Source organism: Mus caroli, unplaced genomic scaffold (assembly GCF_978045245.1).
Source record: "Mus caroli unplaced genomic scaffold, Mus_caroli_1 scaffold_12, whole genome shotgun sequence".
Lineage (NCBI taxonomy): Eukaryota > Metazoa > Chordata > Mammalia > Rodentia > Muridae > Mus > Mus caroli.
This window is the reverse complement of record NW_028227267.1, coordinates 20,923,855-20,946,376: the sequence shown is the minus strand read 5'-3', so window position 1 is coordinate 20,946,376 and position 22,522 is coordinate 20,923,855. Positions and strand designations below refer to the sequence as shown.

Here is a 22,522-nt window from a genome sequence, read left to right as displayed (position 1 = left end):
CACACACACACACACACACGAAGGCCAACCATGGCTGAAATCTTTCATCAGGTTGGCCCTTGTTTTCCTTATAATTTAGAACTATTTCTTCAAAACTTGTTTCTTAACATGCCAAATGGCTAGCCTCAGTTTCCCAATATTCTTGGTATCTGCTCCTAAGCAGAGAGTGAGTTCTCCAATCTATGAGTCAGCCACATGCCTTGCTTTAACCAATGAAGTGCAGTGGAACAAAGTCTGCCAGGTCAAGAGGAGGCCTGTGGCCCCTTCACATTGGCTTACTCTCTCCTGTCTCTGTTGCTGCCAGAGAAGAGTTTTCTGGGTCACCGATGCCTCTTGGCCTGAGCCTCAGAATGAACACCTGTAGGACAGTTGCCTCTACAAATGTATCCTGAGTGGGGAAAGGACCCAGCAAAGCCATCCTGGGGCAGTAAAGCGACTTAGCCAGCATGCAAGTATAGAACAATAAATCTCAACTCTTCTAAAGCCTCAAGGAGATGACAAGTAGTTACTAACTCCTTTCTACCCAAAACACAAAGAACTCTGCAGGAACCAAACGGTCACCATTTCCCCCCAACATACAAACCTATTTCTTTCTTAGTTGTGTTACTAACCTAGACCCTGAAGGCAGTTGCTATTCTTGCCACAAAATTATAAGAAGAAACAAAGAAAGTCACATGTCCCATCTAGCATTGACCTAGAGGCTCCAGTTTGTGCCTCTTACCATTGTATCCTATAGGGAACAGAGGAAGCCTAAGTGATTGAGGTCCAGAGTGAACCTGTGCTGTTGACATAGCCAGGTCCAGGACCCCATGGCCTTGGGCTCACAGGCATGGCAAAGCCTTCCCTTGGAGACTGAGTGTGAGTGTTGATAGAAAATGTTAAGCATAATCTCCCCCTCCTGAATATTTATGGCCTGGAGACTGCTCCCCTATAGAAATTGCTCTTGCCAAAATTAACTAAACCCATCTCTTCCATTCAATTGTGTACCATAAGCCCCACCTTTTTGTTTATCTGTATTTACTAACCCTGCCTCCTTGTCCAGCTGTATGCAATAATCCTGCCACCATGTCCAACTCTATGTAATAAACACACTGAGTTTCCAGGATGCTGCAGCTTCACCACCAGAGAGCCCAGGTCATCCGATCCCAGCTGTCTGTCCATGTGTTCATTTGTCTGTCTTCATTCTTTAGACATTCTTTAGACCCCAGTCAGATCCATCCCTGGAGCCATTCTGGACACAGCAGTATCCTTGTTGAAATATTAAACAAAATAGCAGCTCTTTAACTTTGTCACTAATTTTTATTTATCTCTTTCAGTTCAGCAATTTCTTTCTCCATCTTTCTCCCTGCCCCCACCCCACTGCTTTTTTTGTTTTTGTTTTTGTGTTTAACCTACTCTCCACTTTCTTCTTTCTTCCTTTTAATGGAGTGTCACTATGTAGACCAGGCTGGGGACTTCTGATCCTCCTGTCTCAGTGCTCTAGTGCCAGGCTTACAGTCATGACTCCATCTCCCCAGAAGCTATTACTATTGGAGCAACATGTTCCTAATATATTTCTACATGCCACATCTCTTTGGTTGGGTAAAATCAAGAACTCAAGGCACCAGATCATCACAAACCACAGTGCAAAGCAAAATCAGATGAGCTAGATGAGCGGGTGCCAGGCTTTCAACTACCCTTCTGCAACCAACCAAACCAAATCCTAGCTGAAACTGAAAGGGTTTAACAGACTAACATATAAACAGAAAGCACTTAAAAGAACACTGATATTAAAAAATGAAGAGCATCTAGAAAATTTTGTTCTCAGAAGGCAGCAATTACTGCATCTTAGCACATCTGCTAAAAATTCAGGCAAGTGGGAGATTCACTCCCTATTAACCTTAACCAGAGGCATTTCCATCTAAATTAATTGTGACTACTTTTTATTGCATTTCCAATGTTATCCTTTATTTGGGGTGGTCAGGAATGCAACTGAGCAATTCCAGATCATGTTATCTTTTATGAACTGGTCTATGAGGTAGTTATCAAGGCCCCTTAAGAAAATACTGCTATGCAAAAGTTCATGGGGCAAAATAAGACATTAATTTCTATAACTAGATGTGTCCTGAAAAAAAAAAGAAAGAAAAAAATTTGCTGCACAAAGACAAAAATATTGATGCTCAAAGCATATCAGAGCACAGCTATGAGAATACTCTGCACATACCACGTAATTCTTTATTGTAAGTGTTTGTATGTCCATGTACATGCTTATGGTGCACATAAGCACATAAACCCACAGGAATTGGTCAGTTCTCTCCCCCATGTGGGTCTCAGGAGACAAACTCTGGTTGCCAGGCTCAGCAGCAAGTGCCTTTACCCTCTGAGCCATCTCCCTGACCCTAGCAACTGATTTTTCATTTCTTCTAGCTATTTCAAATACAGTCAATTACCACCATTTATTACGAGCACAGCCTGTGCCAACAGTGACCCAAAGCTCTTGAAAAGCACCAACTCGGCCCTAACAGAACTCTAAAGTGGAAGTAATCATTTCTGCTTTCAGATGAGGAGACTGAGGCTTCAGGATGCTAACACGATCCTTTCAGGAATTCTCAGTTCATATATTTTGAAGCTTGCAATGAAATCCAACTGAGAAATAACAACGGTAATTCCCTCAATGGGAACTTTCACCCCAAGCACATGATGATTTATGGTTTATGCTCAGACCAGTCCTTGCCCTGTCAACCTGTCAGCTTCTCTGATTCTTCAGGCTCTTAAGCTGGGGTGGGTGGGAGGGGGCTGTCTCTGTTGTTCACTTCACCCACCTCAAGTGCACTGAGGCCAAAGTCCACATAACCCATGAATATTTCTACTATGTCATGGTTCCCTGTTATCTCAGTTCTCCAGAACTCTTATCTCAGGAGAGTTAGACTTAAGCTAAGTCCCTCGTCTGCCTCCTGCTAACTAGGATGCACGTTGTTTTCCTTCTCAGAGACTTCTTTGCCTGTAGTCATTCATCTATCACATACGAAAATAAAACCCTCTGATACTTATTTTCCCCTAACCCCTTCAGTCAGCAGGATTTATTTCTATCCTTTATGATGTCACCTGCTCCTCTTTTAGTTGAGGGGTCTAGCACTTCTCCTAGGGTCTAAGTCAACCAACAACCTGATCATGGCCTGCCAACATGCTTATCCTATGTTTGAATGTCTGCTATGCCTACTAGCTAGACATCCTCCTCCTTCTGAGGGACTGTGCTCCACGAAGGCAGACTGGCTTCTGGCCATCACTTATACAGGGACTTCTTAGACACTTTAAGCCAAAGGATTCAGGTGGATGGAAGAAGAGAGCAAAGCATCTCTACAGAGAACAAAAGTAGTGGGCAAAACATTCTTGCAGGAGGAAGGAAACAGAGGGGAAAAGCCCCTGTGAGAAGATAGAGATAGAGTACAAAATATCTCTGATGGAAAATGGAAGCAGAAAGAAAAGCTTTCCTGTGTGGGGTGAGGGGTGGAAAGGGAAATCAAAGCACCCTTGTAGGGGGATGTAAGTAGAGAGCCAAGCATCCATGCAGAGGGATACAGATTGAAGCAAAGGCTGGCACTGCTGTTGGGATGTCTGAATCCAATCAGGCTGTAGTTGCATGGAGCCTTTGCACTTAATTTAACCAAGAGACTTCTGCTTTTCTTACTTCAAATAAAGCTGTGCTCTCTTGATTCACATGTAAGAGCCTTGTAGGTCAGGGAGCACACAATGTAAATGGGATAACAGCTAATATACAGGAGGCAGCATAGCCTGGAATACTGAAGCAGTTAGTGAAAGCAACCCACCACTGCCATGTTCCTCTACATTTGTGGTAAACAGGAGGAGTCCTTCAGACTCTTTCTGTGACTTCCAGTTACACCATATGTAAAATCACCAACATTTTTTTGTGAAGAATAAATGTTGTAAGTGAAAAAATAACATTTAAAAAGAAAAAGAAAAAATTAAGGTATTCTTCACCTTGGTTTTATCTTAGTTTTAGTTACTATGTCATTCTTTAGACTTCAATCTAACATCTGTGATGGACAAAAAAATTGAAACCCCGAACCTTTGACATGAGCTGCCAAGAGTACTGGAGAAGCCATGGGCATGAGTCAGCAAGCGCCCAGACTAAAGTGGACCCAGAATTGGAAAGAAGATCCAACCCAAGTTGTACTGTTGAGTCTAGCTCAAGCATCTAGGGAAAGGACAGTTAACTTAGAACCACCAAAGCTTGTCTGGGACACAGACAAAGTGACTAACCTGAACTAAGAAATCTCCATCTGTGATGTGATACAGCTTTTCCTGGTATTCCCTCTTCGGAATAATTATTCATTTCTCTTTTGGTCAATTAAAAGGATGAACTATGAGTACATGTAGAAACTATCTACTTCTATCTCGAAGGAGGAAACTAATATATAACTGCAGAAAGACACTAACTAATAAGCAGAATTTAACATGAACTCAGGCCAAGTTGAACTCAAATTGCTCTGTTTAAAGACAGGACTGGAGTAAATAAAAGCACTTCAAAGCCAATGTCCTGTTTCAGCTCGAGTATTTTATTAAGCGCACAGGGAGATCTCTGTTCTAAAGCAGGGGTGGTTAATGAGCAGAAAGTGGTGTTTTGTTTCATCAGTTTCTTTCTGGAGTAAGAGTATCACTGAGAGATAACTATATCCACTATATTCACCGAGAAGACAGAATGATGATCTATTTTGGAGCCTTGGTTTTTGTACACTGAGACCGAAGGAAGGCATCCGAATGCCTTTTGTGATAACGACATGCATCCCTTCCACCAAACCCGCCCAACTTAACCACAGTTCCAAACAGACACTATTTGCCAACACCATCATTACAGCACTTACCTTTGTAAGGGGAGGTCCAGGAATGGAGAACCTCTGTGGAGCATTTGCAGGATTTTCCATATCTAACTCCTCTTGAACATCATTTCAGAAATGATGCTTTCTACCAAGAAAGACTTACGGAACTTCCTGGGAATATCCTGTAAGTGCCAGACTCAGGTAAGAGTCAAGCTCACCACACCCAAGTATAAATTCCTGCAGAGTTGGTTAGAATGGATGGTCCATCTGTAAACACGTAGGGATTGAGAAACTAAACCTGGACTCACCTGCAAATGCTGTGAGTTGTCAACCATGCTATCTTCTCGCCGGCGCACTTCTTCTAACAACTGGGCATTCTTCTTCTTCTCCAGCTGTTGGTTGTACTTGAGGTTGGCTACCTTCTTATTCTGATCTTTCATGTGCCTGAGAAAAGATGGCACGGCATGGTTACACTAAACCACAATGAAGGCATGCATTGTCAGAACAAATTCAAGAAGCACTAAGTGCAGAGCATCCTGGCACAGGCTCAGGAAAACAAGGGGTTCTGAGCATCCTATATCAATTCAACCACAATAGTGTGGGTGCTCAGCACCCACAAATGGCAGGTGTCAGGATGGCACTTGTTTGTCCATGATGAGTGAGACGGGTGTAGTTTTCATTCTTGCTCAGTGGCAAGACAAACAGATGCTAAAGAGATACAATTTGGGTTTCCTCAAGTTGATGGTAGTCAACAGCATGCCACAAGAGATGATAGCAGAAAAATGTTTCCAGAACAGATCAAAGGAGTTAACTAGGAGGAGCACCCCAGGGAGAGGCTCCCTGACAGAGGGTCTCCCCAGGTAGAAAAACATGGCTGGAATACAAGACAAAAGAAACTTGAAGGACTATAATGATAGTCCCTAGAGTAGAAGGGGCTTGAAGAAAGAGATCAGACTCCAAGGCTAGTGGGCAGTGTTTTGTTTCTTCTAAGTAGCTGCTGTTTTAATTATTATTGCTCTTTTGAATCTTGTACTTTTCCTGAGATCATAATCCATAACTTTGACTTTTAAAATAACAACCTGAAGTTTCTAATCAAATACATTGTTAACACATAGCTCAAGGTAATAGTTTGGCTAAATACAATGCTGTACAAAGCCCTAGTACTTAGAGTAAAAGTTTACAGGATGCCAAATCCTATTAGCATAAAGGGTCAAGATGGCAAAAGACAAAGGAAAGGGGGTAGGTTAAATTAAAAATGCAAATTATAAGCTTAATGCAGACCATTTCACCAGAAACATTTAGTAAAACATTCCATAGATGTCGGCAGTCATCTCCATGACAGCTATTATACATCTAATCTAACATGTAAGGAGGCAGGAGAACAGCATCAATAGCTGGGGATCAAGGACACAAAGAGGAGGCTAGAGAGTGAATCCTTGGCATCCTTTCTAATCCCTTCACCCCTTTCCTCAGCAACCACTATAACTAAGCCCTGGCTCCCAAGACCAGCAGACTGAAGAATGTAATCAAAAAGAGAACTGGATGATACACAGCAAACATCAGAATGAAACATTGCAAAAGCTGATGAAGGTCGCTCTCCACAAGCCACTCTGCCTTTATTCCTCACAGGATGGTGTACACCCCTCCTCCCTCCACTCCAGGAAGTGACATGCGAGAGCAATGGACCTGTAGCTCATCAATTTGATGAAACTAGCTGACCAGCAAGTCCCAGGGACCCTACTATCTCTGCATCTACACCTTGTGGAATGTAGATATACGTCACTACAACTGCTTTAAAAACATACACACACAGATGCTGGAGATCTGAACTCAGGTCCCTGTCCTTGTACACCAAGCACTCTGCCAATACAGCCATCTTCAAAGCTCAGGATTGCTTAGCTAGAGGACACTCTCAAAGAAAAATACATTTTGTACTAATGCCTGCCACTAAATAGAACTAACTGCTAAATGCTGCCTACCCAAGTATATCCATATAAAATAGAGGACTGCTGGAAGCATTTGCATGAAGAGCTCATGTAGCATGCTCTGGGTAATCCAAACACAAAGAACTCATTTCTATGGATCCGACAATGGTTGTTTAATAAATAAACAATTAAATGCCAGGCTCCAAGTCCACATGTCATTTCAAGCTTTGCTGTACTTGGAATGAGTGGCTAAGAAAAAAAAATGAAGATCTGAAGTTCATCTGTGGATGTGGTGAGGGACTCTCTTCTCCATGTTCAGCCATTTCCTCAAATACTGCTTTATTGAAAATGCAGAAGTTGACAAAAGAAGAGCTGGATCTCAAGTAGCCCTGCTTAGGATACAGGCCAGTCAGATAGGCTGGAGCCAGGTGATAAGAATGAATGACAGGCATCCACCTTGTGTCCACATGACTATCACCAGTGACACACCCAGTATATGCCTTCCCTGCAGATGTACAGTGCCTTTCAAATGTACTTCTAGTGATTTAACTTTCATCTGAGTATCCATGAAAACTAACAAGGAAGGAAAGATTTCCTATCAGAGATAGGAAGGAAGCAGGGAATAGCATAGGTAATCCACACACAAAGAACTCATTTCTATGGATATGACAATGCTTGTTTAATAAACAATTAAATGCCAGATTCCAGGTCCCCATGTCATTTAAAGCTATTCTGCATTTGGAAAGAATTTACAAGGGGAGGTTAGTGGAACTTCAGGTAGGAAACAAGCCTTCACTCAAGGCTCCCTCAATGAAAACTGGTTGAAATAGTAGAAATATGAAAGGGAGGGAAATAGAGTGCACCTAGGTCCCCTTGACTAAGACATGGCACCTGCACAGCTCAGTGGCGTCTGGTGACAGTGTGACCACTGTGAGTTTCCCTGGGACACTTGCAGTTTCCAATATCAATATATACAAGAAGCCTGCCAGGCCCCACGTCTTCCCCACCTGAAGAAGTAGACCTATGCTGAATAAATCAAAGTTCTGAACTCAATATAGCCCTCTACCAGCTCTAATGCTTGGGAGGCAGGTTATACAGGTGCATAGACTGCAGTATGCCCTTGCTTATCTCTCCAAGGAATATACCATTTGTCTACCTTAACTCCCACCCCTTGGGCAGATATGTGGTTCTGTGGGGGTTCACTAAGGAGTTCTCTTCTCCAAGGAATTGCTATTCAAAATGTATCTAAGATACAAATGAAAGACAACGGAGGTGAAGAGACAGCTCAGCCCTTAGAAGCTCTTGTACAATTATGAAGACTGGGGCTTGGATCCCAGTTCTCACATAATCAGCTAGTCATCACATGCTCGCCTTTAACTCTAACTCCAACGGGCTGCAAGGACAGAAGGCTTTGCTGGGGCTTGCTAGCTTCCAGCCTAGTCAAGAAAGTGCAGGCACCAGACTCAGAAAAAGAATAATCAGAAAGTGATACAAGAGGACACTTAATCTCTCTCTGGCCTCTGGGTTCCCCAAAGTACATACACAAATAGTAATGGTACAGACAGGTTTCAATATGGAAGTTATATTGACCAAACTCATAAAGGGTTACAAGTATTAAGGAGTTTGGATTAATTATTTCCAACAGGTATACAAGTCATCAATGGCTGTGACATTTGAAAGAATGTCAGAGAACACGGAACCCAGCTCTTTCTACTGGAACAGTCTGTAAAAGTCAAATCAGCAAGAGCTCTATTAATCCTGGTAAGATCATATGAGTCTGAGGCCTCCAGAATTACCCTGGAGAATATTGGGCAGGAAGGATACATGTTCCTATAAAGGAAGAGATGTGCGACTTTGTATGAGGAAATGTGTGAGATGTGAGGAGAAAAGCAAAACTTCTTTTGAAATCCTTAGCAGAAGCATGAAGATGATACTTGTTTAGCTACTTACTCTTTAAAATGTCTTTAAAAACTAACATTACTCATTTTGGGGGAGGGTGCAGAACCCAGCTCTCTCCTACATGCTTGGGAGAGGCTCAATTCACAAAGCACTTCTGAATTACTTTAGCGATATCCAAAGGATGCATACCTGTTGCCCAAGTCAGCCTTTTTTCTAGGAAAGAAGCTCACAAAAGCAATTGCATGCAAACCGAGTACACTCACAAAACCACTTCCACCAAGCCACATATAATGGAATTTCGAAAACTTTCACTTGTCCATTAGAAGGAAACTGACCAAAGAATTGAATCCATTAGTCGTCTGGAACCTAGCTGGCTAATGAGTAAGGCTAGATGAAAAACACTCAAGACATCATAAGCAAGCAAAGCAGAGAGCAGAATGATATGTTCAGTCCTGATTATGTGAAAATATAAAGCCCATTTGTATACACGCGAACATAAACGGGAACTTCTGGAAACCTCACACCAGACTTCTGAGAAAGAGAAATCAAAACAACTTTGGGATGGAACTGGGGGAAAGGAAATTTCAATTTGCTTACTCTCTCTCTCTCTCTCTCTCTCTCTCTCTCTCTCTTTGTGTGTGCGTGTCTGTCTGTCTGTCTGTCTGTCTCTCTCTGTCTGTGTGTGTGTGTGTAAATGCATACAAATGTGTGTGTGTGTGTGTGTAAATACATACAAGAAATAGACTGACAGACAATAGATATTAAAGGCACAAATTAGTAACTTCTGACCAATCAAATCACAAAGCACTGCCATCCCCAGCTGGAAAGTAGTCACTATTCTAACTTCTTCATGTGTGGAGTCATTTCACCCCTTCTTGAACTTTACAGTCACCATATTGTGTGCAATCTTTTGTGTCTGACATTTTCACTGAGTATAGAACTATCAGAGTCACCCATACCTTTTTGCATATGGCTGTGTATATGTGGTGAACCTGCATGTATGAGTATTTGCATGTGTGTGTGTGTGTGTGTATGTGTGTGTGTGTACATATACAAGACTATAAATGAGTGTAGAGACCCGAGACCAGTTTCAGGATACTTTCCCAGTTATCTTCAACTGAACCCAAAGCTTGCTTACACAGCTAATATAGGTAGCCATCTTGTTCTGAGTAATCCCTTGTTTCTTGTTTCTGCCTTCGCAGTGTTGGAACTATAGGTGGGGTCCCATGGCCATCCAGTGTTTATGGAACTATAGGTGGGGTGCCATGGCTGTCCAGTGTTTGTGTGAATACTGGGGACCCAAACTCCGATCTCTGTACTTACATCACAAGTGAGCTGTTGAGCCAGCTGCTGAGTGTGCACATATATTTGTGTGTTTGGGCATCTTCACTCTTCTTTATATTGAGTAGTACTCTGTTTTTTAATATTATTATAGTATAATTAGTCTCTTTATTTTAATGAATAATTAGACTATGTAAATTATTTTACTGTTATGAATAAGTAAGTGTCCATAAACTGTCTCATACCAGACTTTTTTGGAAATACACTTTCATTTTCTTGGATTAATAACCCAAAACGTATTAACCAAGAATGAAAAAGGCACAGCCCCTGTGTCGAGAGCCTGCAAATCTGTGGTTTAAGTATATCTGTATTACAGTAGTTTAAAACATCATCTTCAGAACCAGATTTTCTGGGCTGTCATCAGAACTTTCCCACTTTCTAGTTTAGTCAGACACTTAACCACTCTGTGCCTCAGCTTCTTTGCACATGAAGTGAGACTCATAATTGTATCTAACTCAAATGTGACTGTGAAGGGTTGATGAGTTAGTCCAGGTACAAATGCTTAAAACAGATCCCAGCAGGTTCGTTCTCTGCATAACTTTCAGCGTACAGTAAGAGTGTAATCGCTTCTTGTGAAATATTGCGCACATGTACTTAGTGTCTTAGCTCCCACAGTACTGAGACTGCCTCACACAGTGCACTGTGGAATGCATCAGTAGATGCCTTTGTTATATGCTGAGCTTCACTGGTACTTTCTTCTAATGAGTTACACTCCTGGCAGTTTATCCTGACAGCAACACTGTAGAAGGTCACTACAAGTATGAGCGAATAAGAGAAGACACTGAGGTGATTGCACATGTAGATGGCCACACACACACACACAATGGAGGCCAACAGTCTACATTATATGCAGAATTTCCAATAATAAAAGCTTTTACTTTTAACCACTGAGTTGATCCTACTTTGGGGGTGGGGAGAGGCTTGTAAATACCACTGAGTATTTTAGCACAGCTATAAATTTGCGAGAGCTTCCATAAATATTCTAAGGATAGTCTTACAGCAATTACAAAGGTGCTATATGTTGCAGGCAGAAGCATTTCCACGGCAGCCACTTGAATCTCCTTGTCCTTCTAGTAAAAATCCATGAGACAAGCCAAGTCTGAGGACTGGGCTGGAGACTGAGACAGGTCTTTTAGCCTCTGCACACCTGGCAGCTTCACAAGAACAGCTGTTTGGCCATAGTTTGGTAATAGTCCATTGCTTAAGTCATTGTCAAACCCCATGAGCAGATGTCCAAGCCATCTCTCTGAAGTTTCTGACTTGGCTTCCCTCCTCACATCTTTCTCCTTCCTGCCTCCTCCATGGCACTCGGGGTTGCCTAAGAACCCAGAGAAAATGCACCCTCAGATATAGCACAAAATGCCAACACATCTTTAGAAGGCAGCTCATGCCCCTTGACAGGCCAGCATGCCATCTTCAGAACCAGATAATATAACGAAAGAGAGATGGCAGTAAGAGGAAGGAGGTTCAGATTTGAAAGCTTGAGATGCAGAGCTTCCCAGACGCAAAGCAGACCTCAGCTTTCCACCAGCTAGCATCAAGTGTGTCTAGAAACATTTCCTTAGATAAGGTGGTACCAACAGGCAATTCCTAACTCAGCTCTGGAGACACTTAGCTCATTGCAGGCCAAGCAGATCAAAGGTAGTATCCAGAATGTCCTGCCTACAAGAAGTGCAGGGACAAAGACAGAGTAGAGACTTAGGTAATGGTCAACCAATGACTGGCACAACTTTGAGACCCATCCCATGGGCAAGAACCAATCCCTGACACTATTAATGATACTCTGTTTCAATTGTAGATAGGTGCCTACAATAAGTGTCCTCTGAGAGGTTCTACCCAGCAGTTGGCAGAAACAGAGACCCACAGCCAAACATTAGGCAGAGCTTTGAGAGTCTTATGGAATTGTTGAGGGAAGGATTGAGGGCTCCAAAGGGGATAGGGACTCCACAAGAAGACCAACAGAGTCAACTGACCTGGATCCTGGAGGTCTCCCACAGTCTGAACCGCCAAAAAAAAAAGAGTATACATGGACTGGACCTAGACCTCCTATACATATGTAGCAGATGTGCAGCTTGGTCTTCATGCAGGTCCCCCAACAACTGAAACAGGGGCTGTCCCTGACTCTGTTGCCTGCCTGTAGATCCTCCTCCCCTAACTGGGCTGCCTTGTCTGGCCTTAGTGGGAGAGGAGGTGCCTAGTCCTGCAGTGACTAGACATGCCAGGATAGATTGGTACACAGGAGAGGCCTACCCCATTTTCAGAGAAAGGGGATATGTAAGGGGGACTGAGAGGAAAAGGGATGTTGTGCTTGAGATGTAAAGTGGATAAATATATTAATTAACAGAAATAATCAGTATAGTAAGAAGCCCAAGACGAAATTTCTTGCCATTTTCACGTCCAAGCATCTCTCCTAAGAGGCCTATGACCTTGTCTAAGTTATTTCACTAGAGAATGGGAAAGATTAAATTTCCTAAGACTAAGGCTCTTAAGACAGCAACTCACACTCAGTAAGTGATTTGTAAACACCAGCCAGCTGACTCTGCTCAGGCTCTTCTGCAGATCATACTCATTCAGTAGCCCTCACCCTTGACCTTCCTACCCAAGCCAGAAAGACTCCTGGCAGAGGATACATAGCAGGAGGTAGCAATGATTCCTGAGCAAAAGATCTATTTCCTGGAGGCATGTCACTCTGAGAGGAATTCTGAAGGCCAGACTTCCTTCAAGTATAAGCATTCTCCTTCATCCTAACCCTGCAGACCACCACTTCACCAGAAGCTAAATAGAGGCGCTAAGTGACTGTTGGGGGGGAGTACTGGAGATGGAGGGGGAGTGGGCCAGTGTGAGAGCCCCTAGTTCCCTCCTCTAAGGAACATATGGAGTTATTATACCACCATAGGAGGTTCTAGTTTAATCTTTATCCTCTTCCGGATTCAGTGTTCAAACCTTGGGCATCTAATAAAGGAGGCTCCTCTGAGCCAGCGGACTACACACATCTGTAGGCAGTGCAGAATCCACTATGTTGGCTCTTCTTGCCTGTAGGCCACTGTCACATTATGGGAACTTGGGAAACACAGACTGAAGATGGCAGCTCTGGGATGGTGGTTTGTTCTTCTCGTTGCTAAGCACTAAAGGTGTCCCATTTTACATCACCCTCAAGCTAGACCAAACCCCATGCTCTGGTTTCTCAGTCCACAGGTAAAAGCAGTTCCCCTTCAGGATGAACTGTCACAGGGTGCTATGGCTCCACAGAGTCACTGGGGTCTTGATTCCCCTCTCAGAGCCAATAATGTAGAAGATCCAGGGAGACAGGACCCTTTCCCTCCATCTTCCACTGCCATGACAGTTCGAGTCAGCGCTGCCTGCCAGGCTCCTCATGTGCTTCTTGCCTCTCTAAATTTTCAACAGGTTCATGCATGTATTAATACATAATTTTAGTCATTTCCCCAGTACTCTCGCTCTCTCAACGCTGCTCCCTCTTCCCAACAAAATTCTCTCAATCTCTCTCTCTCTCTCTCTCTCTCTCTCTGTGTGTATGTGTGTGTGTGTGTGTGTGTGTGTGTGTGTGTGTGTGTATGCAATGTCCTACTGAGTTTGATTATAGTTATTTGTATAAGTATAAGCAAGAGGCTATTCATTGGGGTATGGGAACTTTTCAGTGTCTACACCACTAAATAAAATTATATTTCTTCCCCAGCAATCATTATCTCCTAACAGGGAAGAGTGAGGCATCACAAGGTACTTTCTCATCCATGACTAAATACTAACAGAGACAGGAAGAAGAAGGGGGGATAATGATGTGCCTTGCTTCCTCCTTTTCCTCCCTTCCATTCACCGGGATCCTTAACCTGAAGGATGGGCAGGTCTTTCTTCCTTAGCTACTCTTCTCTGGGAATTCCTCGAGACAGCCGAGGGCAAGGCAGTGCTTTGCTGATCACCAAGATGTCTTTTCATCTACTCAAACTGACATGACTAGCTATCACTGCACTAGAACTTAGTCAAAAATTGCTTTAAAATCCTAGACTGAAGGAGAATACAAGTGCGAATTATAGTCTGCTACTGATCCAAGAGCATCATGGAATGCTCCTTGTTACAAAGATCACTTTAAAAGTCAGATTGAAAATCCAAGAGTGTGTGGTAAAACAAAATAACCTGGGAACTGCTTTTCTCATTAAATTTATATTCAATTAATCACTGCAGTATCAAGGGCTCAAGTCACTGAGATATCATGGAATGTGCTGGGATACAGGACAAATGTTACCCACTTAACCTTCCTGTAGTCCTATTAGGAAGATCTGAAGTACTTGTTTCTTTTACAGATGAGGAAGTTGTCCCAAAGTTGTGGGCCTAATGATATCTGAGTCTCAGTTGGTCCATCTCAGAAAATCCTTCTCCCCAATTTCCACCTCCACAAATCTACTGTGCCAACCAACAGAGACAGTATTGTAGCATTGTTTTCTATTGTGTCCTATATGCTAAGCCAGCTGTACCAAGGTCTAGGAAGAAGCCAAGGAGAATCTTAAAGCACAGTCTATGTTCTGTGCTTCAGTCCCTTTAAGCATCATTGAACTGAACAAGAGGACCTTGGGCATCGGCTTGATGGAGTGTTAGAGAATTAGACACAAAGGAAATGGTCATTCCAGAGGGTGAGCTATCTGTGGGGGAGTGTCGGGGTTCAAGGGAAAGAGCCTAATAGTGTGCACTTCACAGTGGCAACAGTGTGGTGGACCAAGGAACAAACTGGTCCTTGACTACCACATTCTGAAATGTCACCATCCTAAAGACTTTGATTCCTTGTTGCACATAATGATTCAGAGATAAGTATGAGAATGACAAAAAGGAGTGACAATAAAATCAGAACAACAACAACAATAAAAACAGAAGAGAAAATGAAGTAGCAAGAGTAATGCTTATGGAATGTAATGGCTCCTCTGAAGACAGATCTCCAGGAAGCAAAAGGCCAACTTAAACCAAGGTGAGATCCAAGATGAAACCCTTGCCCTATTTCTATTTCATATCTCCTTTGGCACACCATTTGCTTTTCAAATAACAACAAAAAATGGAATCTGAATACTTGAAAATCAAGCATTCACATAATTGCCACAATTCCTTGGAGCATTATATTCCTCTAGAAGCCCATTCCTCTGCTGTTAGACACAGGCACATTAGGGCCAATTTGGTGGAGTGTCAGCTGTATTTACAGTTTGGGGTAATATAAAAACATATGGAAACTGTGAAAATTGACTCCCAGGAGGCTAATGTTGGAGGAAACCAACATTCCACAGTCTGGCCCAAGGTTGGGGCAATTTGCCCAAACAATATACAAGTAGAGCAAACCTCCAAGCATAAGGGCACTTGGTGTGAGCAGGACCTGTTTTTACTGCATCCGATCTAGGACTAGGCTATGGCAACTCAGACATAAAGTAGAGGTATAAGCAGGTAACAGTCGTAAATGATGATTTGTCAAATGAGAGCAGAGAAATAATGTGTTGGAGTTTTGACTCTTTGCTATGAGAAATCAATTGGAAAATACTGCTAAACAATAAAACTTCTCTCTGTTTTCGGAAGTCAGTGTGCATATGAAGTGCTGGGCTAAAGGCTGTAAAAATATCTCTGCTGAATGAAATAACATTCTGACATGGAGGAAGATTTTATTCCCACTCTACACATGAATAAATGGAGGCTTATGGAGGTAATTTGCAGCACGTCATACGATTTCTAAGTAGGGGACACAGAATGCCATTGTTTGGTGGATGCCAGAGACCACAGTCTTATCTGTTATCCTACAGAAACAGTAAAACACATATGATGTCTTGGCCACAAAACTCTACAGAGCTTAATAACCAGCCTAGACACTCACTCAGAATGTTAACCATCCTTTCCTCTATGGAGAAAGTAAAGCCCCAGCCTCAACATAGCCAGTTATTCTATGCATTCTTGGGAGCATTTGGTCCCACTGAGGTGTGGCTTATTAGACTATCCCAAAAATAATTTAGACTGGTGCTAAATTTGATATACTGAGGCACAAAAACATTGCCATGAGTCTACAATCGCCAAATAGCCCTTGGCTATGCCATTACAGCTCCTGTGGTTTGATAGCACAGGCATGATCTGACCAGGTTAGAATCAAGGTGTCATCATGATTACCCCACTCTCCCCTGACACACACCTTAGCTTTCATATGGAGAGAATATAATCCTAAATTCATCCCATTTCCTGGCATAATAGAGCTGCTTTCCCTTGAAGCTGTTTTCTGGCTACAGGCTGCCCTCAGTCCTGAATGATGTAACAAGTTCCTTCCATGTGGTCCTCTATTGAAACAGTCTACAATGTGGATGTAAGAATTTTTTTAAGCTAGTAGGAGCATCACTCTCTCCAATCTTCTAATATGGAGTCTCATATTAGTCATGTATAAATTGGGAATGACATGCCAAAACGTATTTTACAAGGCATATCTATGTGAGAGAGTGGATTATGTCACCTTTGCCATATTCCACCCCCTATATGCAAGCCCCAGACACTGCCCATATGCAAGCGGAGGAGGTTATAAGAGGGTACGATCTTGGATAGAGATCACGGAAACCTTGTCAGCATTCTATCTCCCTGTACACTAGCCAACTTTGTTATGTACTACCACGGATATGGCCTATTTCTATGCTTTAGTATAACAGCCACTAATCCTACATGGCTAATAAATATATAAACATGGCTACTGGATCTACAGAGCTGTGGCCTCCCTTCCCCCCAGCCTGGAACCTGCCTGCTCAAGGGTGGAGCTACCGGCTCATTCGTCCTGCCACGCCCACTGCTGGAACCTGCCCTTGCTGCCTGGAGTCACACACGTGTTCGTCCTGCTACTGGACCCTGAGTTACTTGGCGGGAAATTGGGTTCCCTCCCCCTTCCTTTATAAACTGAGTGTCTGGAAATATTAAATTGAGTCTTGATCAGAATGTTGTCTTGACTCCATTGTTTCTTCCGCCCCGACTAGTTACCTCTCTTTCAGCCTGAACTGCCATTCTCAGTTGAACCGTTCGTGTTGTGGACCGCGGGCGGGCCGCAACACAGAGCTACTCTTTAAACATTGCTTATATTATTTTAAATATAAACAGTCACAGGGTACTAGTGTACCACACTGAATGGCAGAATAGTGTGCAAACTACATGCTTATTTTAAATCTTGGCTTTTGTACTCTTCTTTCAAAAGTTCTGTTATCTTTTTTACTGTTCATTTCAAACAATTTTCAGGAACCACTTGCCTCAGGATCTACTCAACAGAACTATGATTCCATTGTTCCAAACTTCTTCCAGACCATTCTCATCAGTTCAACCTAAAGAACCTTAAAGGCCTAAGTGGTAGCTGAAAAGGAATTACAGTGATTTATGCATCTTTATGCTTTCCCAAGTATTCATCCCCATGGCAACACACTACAAAATAAATGTCTGTTCTTTCTGTTCTTCTCCACATAACTCAAACCTCTTTGCTTCCTCTGATGTGACTGAGTAACACTCCACTTCCTCAGAGATGGCCTTGGCACAGCCAACACCCTCCCACGGTCACCACAGCATCACGGTTTCAGTGTGCCACACTCTTTTTAACTCATGGTGTGCAGGCTGGATTCTAGGATCACGAGTTCAAGATCTGTTCCTAACTAGAATCAAAAGTATCAAAAGGAAAGGCAAAAGAAGGACTGAAATCCTGTGAGTCCTGAGATTACAGACAAAACACAAACAGGGCTTATTTAACACTGCAATAGGATTCCTCAGAATGTTTAATATTATGGGCTACTGTGAAGCTCCAAAATGAGACAGAGCACAGTGTGCTCACTACTTACTTGACCAAAACTGCTTTTTCCTCCGGAGTCATCTGAGAAATCAAATCTGAGAGGTAGGCCTTTGGTTAGTTTCCTGAACTTGCCAATGTATCAACTGCACAGGCTTGCTCCATCCACCACCAATAGCACTGCTGTCTACTTAAACTTCTCTTTAAATCTTTGTACCTCAAATAAGTTCTCAATTTTAACTGAGCAAGATTCCAGGAAATCCTATTTTGTCTGCTGATTATGGCTTTCTATTAGAAACAGACTATGTGATACATAAGTGCTCATTAAAGGTATTTTTGAACTGGCCATATATCTCAGTGGTTTGCTTGCTGTCTAAACTTTATGACCAGAGCTCCATCCCTGGACCCCAGATAAAGGGAGTTGGAAAGTGTCTCCTCCAAAGAGCTCCCCTCTTGCTTTCATAAGCACATCTATGATTCATGTACATGCACAGCAATACATACATACATCATACATACATACATACAATTTAAAGAATACTCTTGAACAGCAACAAAATATCAACATGCAACTCACAACTAAGACTGAGTGGCTACATGTAAAGGAACATGAATGTGCAGCTTCTCAGTGCACTAGAGGAGACAGCTCCCCAGAGGAATCCACCAACCTGCATACTTTTCTTTGGATGCTATAACCAGGATCCTCAGGTCTTCAGAGATCTGCTGAGCAAGCTGGAGATTGTCAGTTCCCAGGGGTGAGCAATGGGAAGTACCTCAAATTTATTCCCTTTAAGACCTAGGTAAATAAGCAGCCCCATCTGTAGTCCACAAGCAAGTGATGGTTAATTCTGACTGTCAGCTTGACTAGATTAAAGAACATCTAGGGCACTGGGAAACCCAGCCCATGTGGGAAGACATTTCCAGACAGGACTGACTGAGAAGAGAAGACCTGCTCTGAATGTGGATGGTACTGGCCTGGGGGCTCAGCTAGATCTCTAGTGAATAAAAGGTAAAGAGAAAAAGCAAGTTGGATGTTAGCATATCCTCTCTCTACTTCCTCTTCTGCCCAGCTAGAAGATGAGGATTTGCAGCAGCAATGTGATACCCCATCCATCCTGCCTTCTCCACTAAGATGGACTATATCCCCTGAAATCACAAGCTAAAATAAATCTTTCCTCTCTTAAGTTGTTCTTGTCCTGTATTTGGTCATAATAGTGAGGGATACAATTAATACTTCAAGAATTTGGACATAGTTAACTTCCAGTCTTTCCTTAGGAAAGCACAGTGCTCACCAAGACAGATTCACTTGGATGGGACATGGGTCATGCTTTTGCTAGGAAGAAACTGTAGGGTCTTCATGGACTCCAAGAGCCTCCGAGATAGAACAAACAGACAGTGAGGGGACAGTGACGTGGATTCTAAGAATGTGTGCTCACACCTCATATTAGGGACTTCTTCATTGAAGAACCTAGGACAAGCAAGTTAATTCCTCCTTTATAAATATGCTAGCTGTGACACAGGATATGGGCAGTCGAACAGTATTTAATCAAAGAGAAATAAAGGAGATAGTCCATGAAAAGGGTAATTCGGTGGGGTTCCTAAGTGCTACCTTACAGTAGTTGTAATAATAAGGAAAAGAAGAATATTATCTTCTGTCCTTCTCACATCTGGGCTGGTTTACTTTGGGGTGGTAGATATCTATCCTTGATCACTGACACCTATTAGACAAACCTGCTGGAAAAGAGGTTCCTATCCTCTGAGTCCTGCACCCCAGGATTCACACTGTGCTAAGAAGAAGGCTCTATGGAATCTTAGAATATCTCAAAGTCAAGCTTAGTATCTGTGGTCACATAGTAAGTGAAGGCTTCCATCAGAGGCCTCGTGGCTCAGAAATGCTGTGAATGCATTATCAGCATGGGAGGTGACACTTTTTATGTTTCTTTGTTCATGGAAGAGGCTTCTATTCTGCCATGTAAGTTATAACCATTCACCTCTCAATCATAAGAAATGCCAGGTAACTCTCAGTCTAGCTGACCCTAGTGTGACCTGTCCCCAACACATCTTTGGACATGATTTCTCTATCAAACCACTAGATATAATTGGGCAAAAACAACCAGTAAACCCCAAAGGCTTATTTAGACCACCATTTTTTAATGAAGTTTCTAAAGGACATATAACATGATCTGCAGCCCTCCTTGGAACCCATCTGTGTCTTCTGATGAGCATAACAGATATCACTCCCTAACATGCTTTAGTGTTCCTAAACAAGACCATTATTTTTCCATAATAGAGCCACCAAGGGTTCTCATTCTCCCTCCCACCTCACACCACCCCACTAAAATTTTCTTAATTCCCCACACTCTTTCTAGTTTCCTTCCAGATGGCAGTGACTCTAGAGCTCATAGGCATAAGGTGGCCCAATCTATGAGAATGTCATTGTCTAAACTTCATAGAGTAGCCAGTGAGAACCCCAACACGGGTTGATAAATAAGATGGCATGTAGCATTTGTAAGCATATGTTTTAGGATTAGGCAAATGACTATTTTCTCATACACCACCCTACTTGACTGTCACAACTACCTGATGACATGGATATTGCAGTTAGGCATTACTAAATGATGAAGCAATGTCCTGAGAAGTGCACTACTAGGCAATCTTGTTATTACGCACATACCATAGACTATATCTAAAAACCCCATAATAGTCTGTTATACTCTATACACAATTATGCAATAAGCTACAGAGTATATCACATCAGATGTGGAGTCCAGAATTGGCTAACATGCCATTATGTGATATGTAACTGTGCAGATGGCCAAGGCTGAGAAACAACATCTTTAAGTGTTGATTGTGGATAGAATCCATGTCAATGTGCTAATCTCCAAAGCTCATGTGATTTTCCTACTGAGAATAACAAAGCAAGGAAAATCACACAGCCACATGTGTATTCTGTAGTCCCTTTCAAGTTTACCTCTCTCACACAACCCTAAGCAATGCTTGTGGAAGCCCCTACTCTTTAGGCAGTCCTCATCTGTTCCATATGGAAAATAATCCATCTGAGGCTCTGTGAAGATGAACAAGATAGGCCTTAGACAGCATCTAAGCAACCATTTAGATTGGAGATGATTAAAGTTGTGCGGTGGTCCTATAGGAAAGTGGTTATTAACTATTGCTGTGGCCTCATCCAAAATGAGAAACAAGAAAACTAGAAGACAGATTGTATCTAGTACTTGTGCTATGCCAGTAACAATAAGTTATGCTTAACTTTTACTCTTGGAAAAATACTTCCAAAATTAATTATTAAAAGAATATCATTACCTAAGATTTAAGATAAAGCAGTAAAGAGGAATTCCTTTGCAGAAATGGGGTCCCTTGCTCTCATAGGAGCTCAGTCTCACTTGTCACACAACAGATACACTTCCTGAGGCAAATCCCACTCTCTCTTGCACGTTACAAAATTAAAACTCATGCTTCCAATTAGAAGCCAGAAAGCTTTTCCTGTTTTTCCACTGACAAGTGATAAACCTCTACAAAATCAACATAACTGAAACCCAGGCCATGAGCAAAGTACATTCTACAGTCCATGGTTGGTATAAGGCCCCAATATCCATGTATTTATCTCTGGTGTGGCAGACTTGATTTGCAGAGAGAGCAGTTATGCCCGTGGGTACTAGCCATCTGACTGGGCAGATGCTGTCAGCTTTGCAGAGTGTCTGATGTAAAAGACTTCTTGTTCTGTCTCTTGATTTTCTACCTTTACCCATCAATAACACTTCGAGAAGGCCTTCATTATAATAGATGCCGACACCCTGACTTCTCAATTGTGAAAAATAAATTTCTTCTCATTGCAAATGCCCAGTTTATGGCATTCTGTCACAGTACCAGTAAAAACACTAAATTTCTTAGAAAATAAGGTGTAATGTCCCTAAAGCTTTTAGAACTCAATTCCTACATTGCTTTTATTTTTAATGAGATCATTTGAATGTTTATTTTTTAAAAGAATTATATTATGTGTATAGATGATTTGCCTGCCTGCATGTCTATGTACCATGCATGTGCCTGGTACACAAGAAGGCCAGAAAAGGGCATCAGATCCTCTGGAACAGAAGTTACAGATTGTTATTGGTTCCCATGTGGATGCTGGGGCTTGAGCCCAGGTCCTCTGGAAGAACAGCTAGTTCTCTTAACCACTAAGCCATGTCTCCAGTCATGAATGCTTATTTTCAAAAATATGACATCTAAATATGGATCTTTTAGAAAGATAAGGCTCCCCCCTCCCCCATTCTCAGCGTGGAATGCTAAAGGTTTTAGCTTCCCTGACCACTGGCATCTAATTTCTCTATGGCACTGTGGGTAAAAGTGATTAAAGGAAGAGTCCTGGCCACACCTAAGAACATGCTAGCCCAGTAATAACAATCATCGTCATCTAGGCAAATGACCTGTACATCACAGAGTTACAAATCTCTATGAACCAGGAGCATTTCCTGGGCAATTAATCAATGGAACTTTTCTATGAAAACATACTTGATTAAGCTACTCACATGTGAGCCACAAATGGCAATGACTGATTATAAACTTCAGACCTGTGCAGTTCTCTGCAATGCTTCTCCTCAGGCCACCAGAAACACCCAGACAAATTCAGCCAGAAGAATAAAGTAACCAAAGAAAGTTATAATCACAGAAAGACGTCGCTCAAAGTGCATGACCTGGGCACCAGAATGAGGCATGCTTGTTTGACACTAGGGACTCTCCTCTACTTCCCC

The 22,522-nt window shown here is 42.3% G+C and overlaps 1 protein-coding gene across 10 annotated transcripts in view; it reads right to left on the bottom strand.

The window, feature by feature from the left end:
* Nucleotides 1-22,522, bottom strand: part of Erc2 (ELKS/RAB6-interacting/CAST family member 2) — an 864,340-nt gene that overhangs the window by 394,319 nt on the left and 447,499 nt on the right. For all 10 annotated transcript variants that reach the window (XR_015044606.1, XR_015044607.1, XM_085828472.1 and 7 more), the window contains one exon: nucleotides 5,126-5,261. Coding sequence is in view for 8 of the 10 variants with exons in the window: in XM_085828472.1 (XP_085684598.1) it covers nucleotides 5,126-5,261 (136 nt within the window). In the remaining 2 variants the exon portion in view is untranslated. The remainder of the gene's footprint in view (nucleotides 1-5,125; nucleotides 5,262-22,522) is intronic.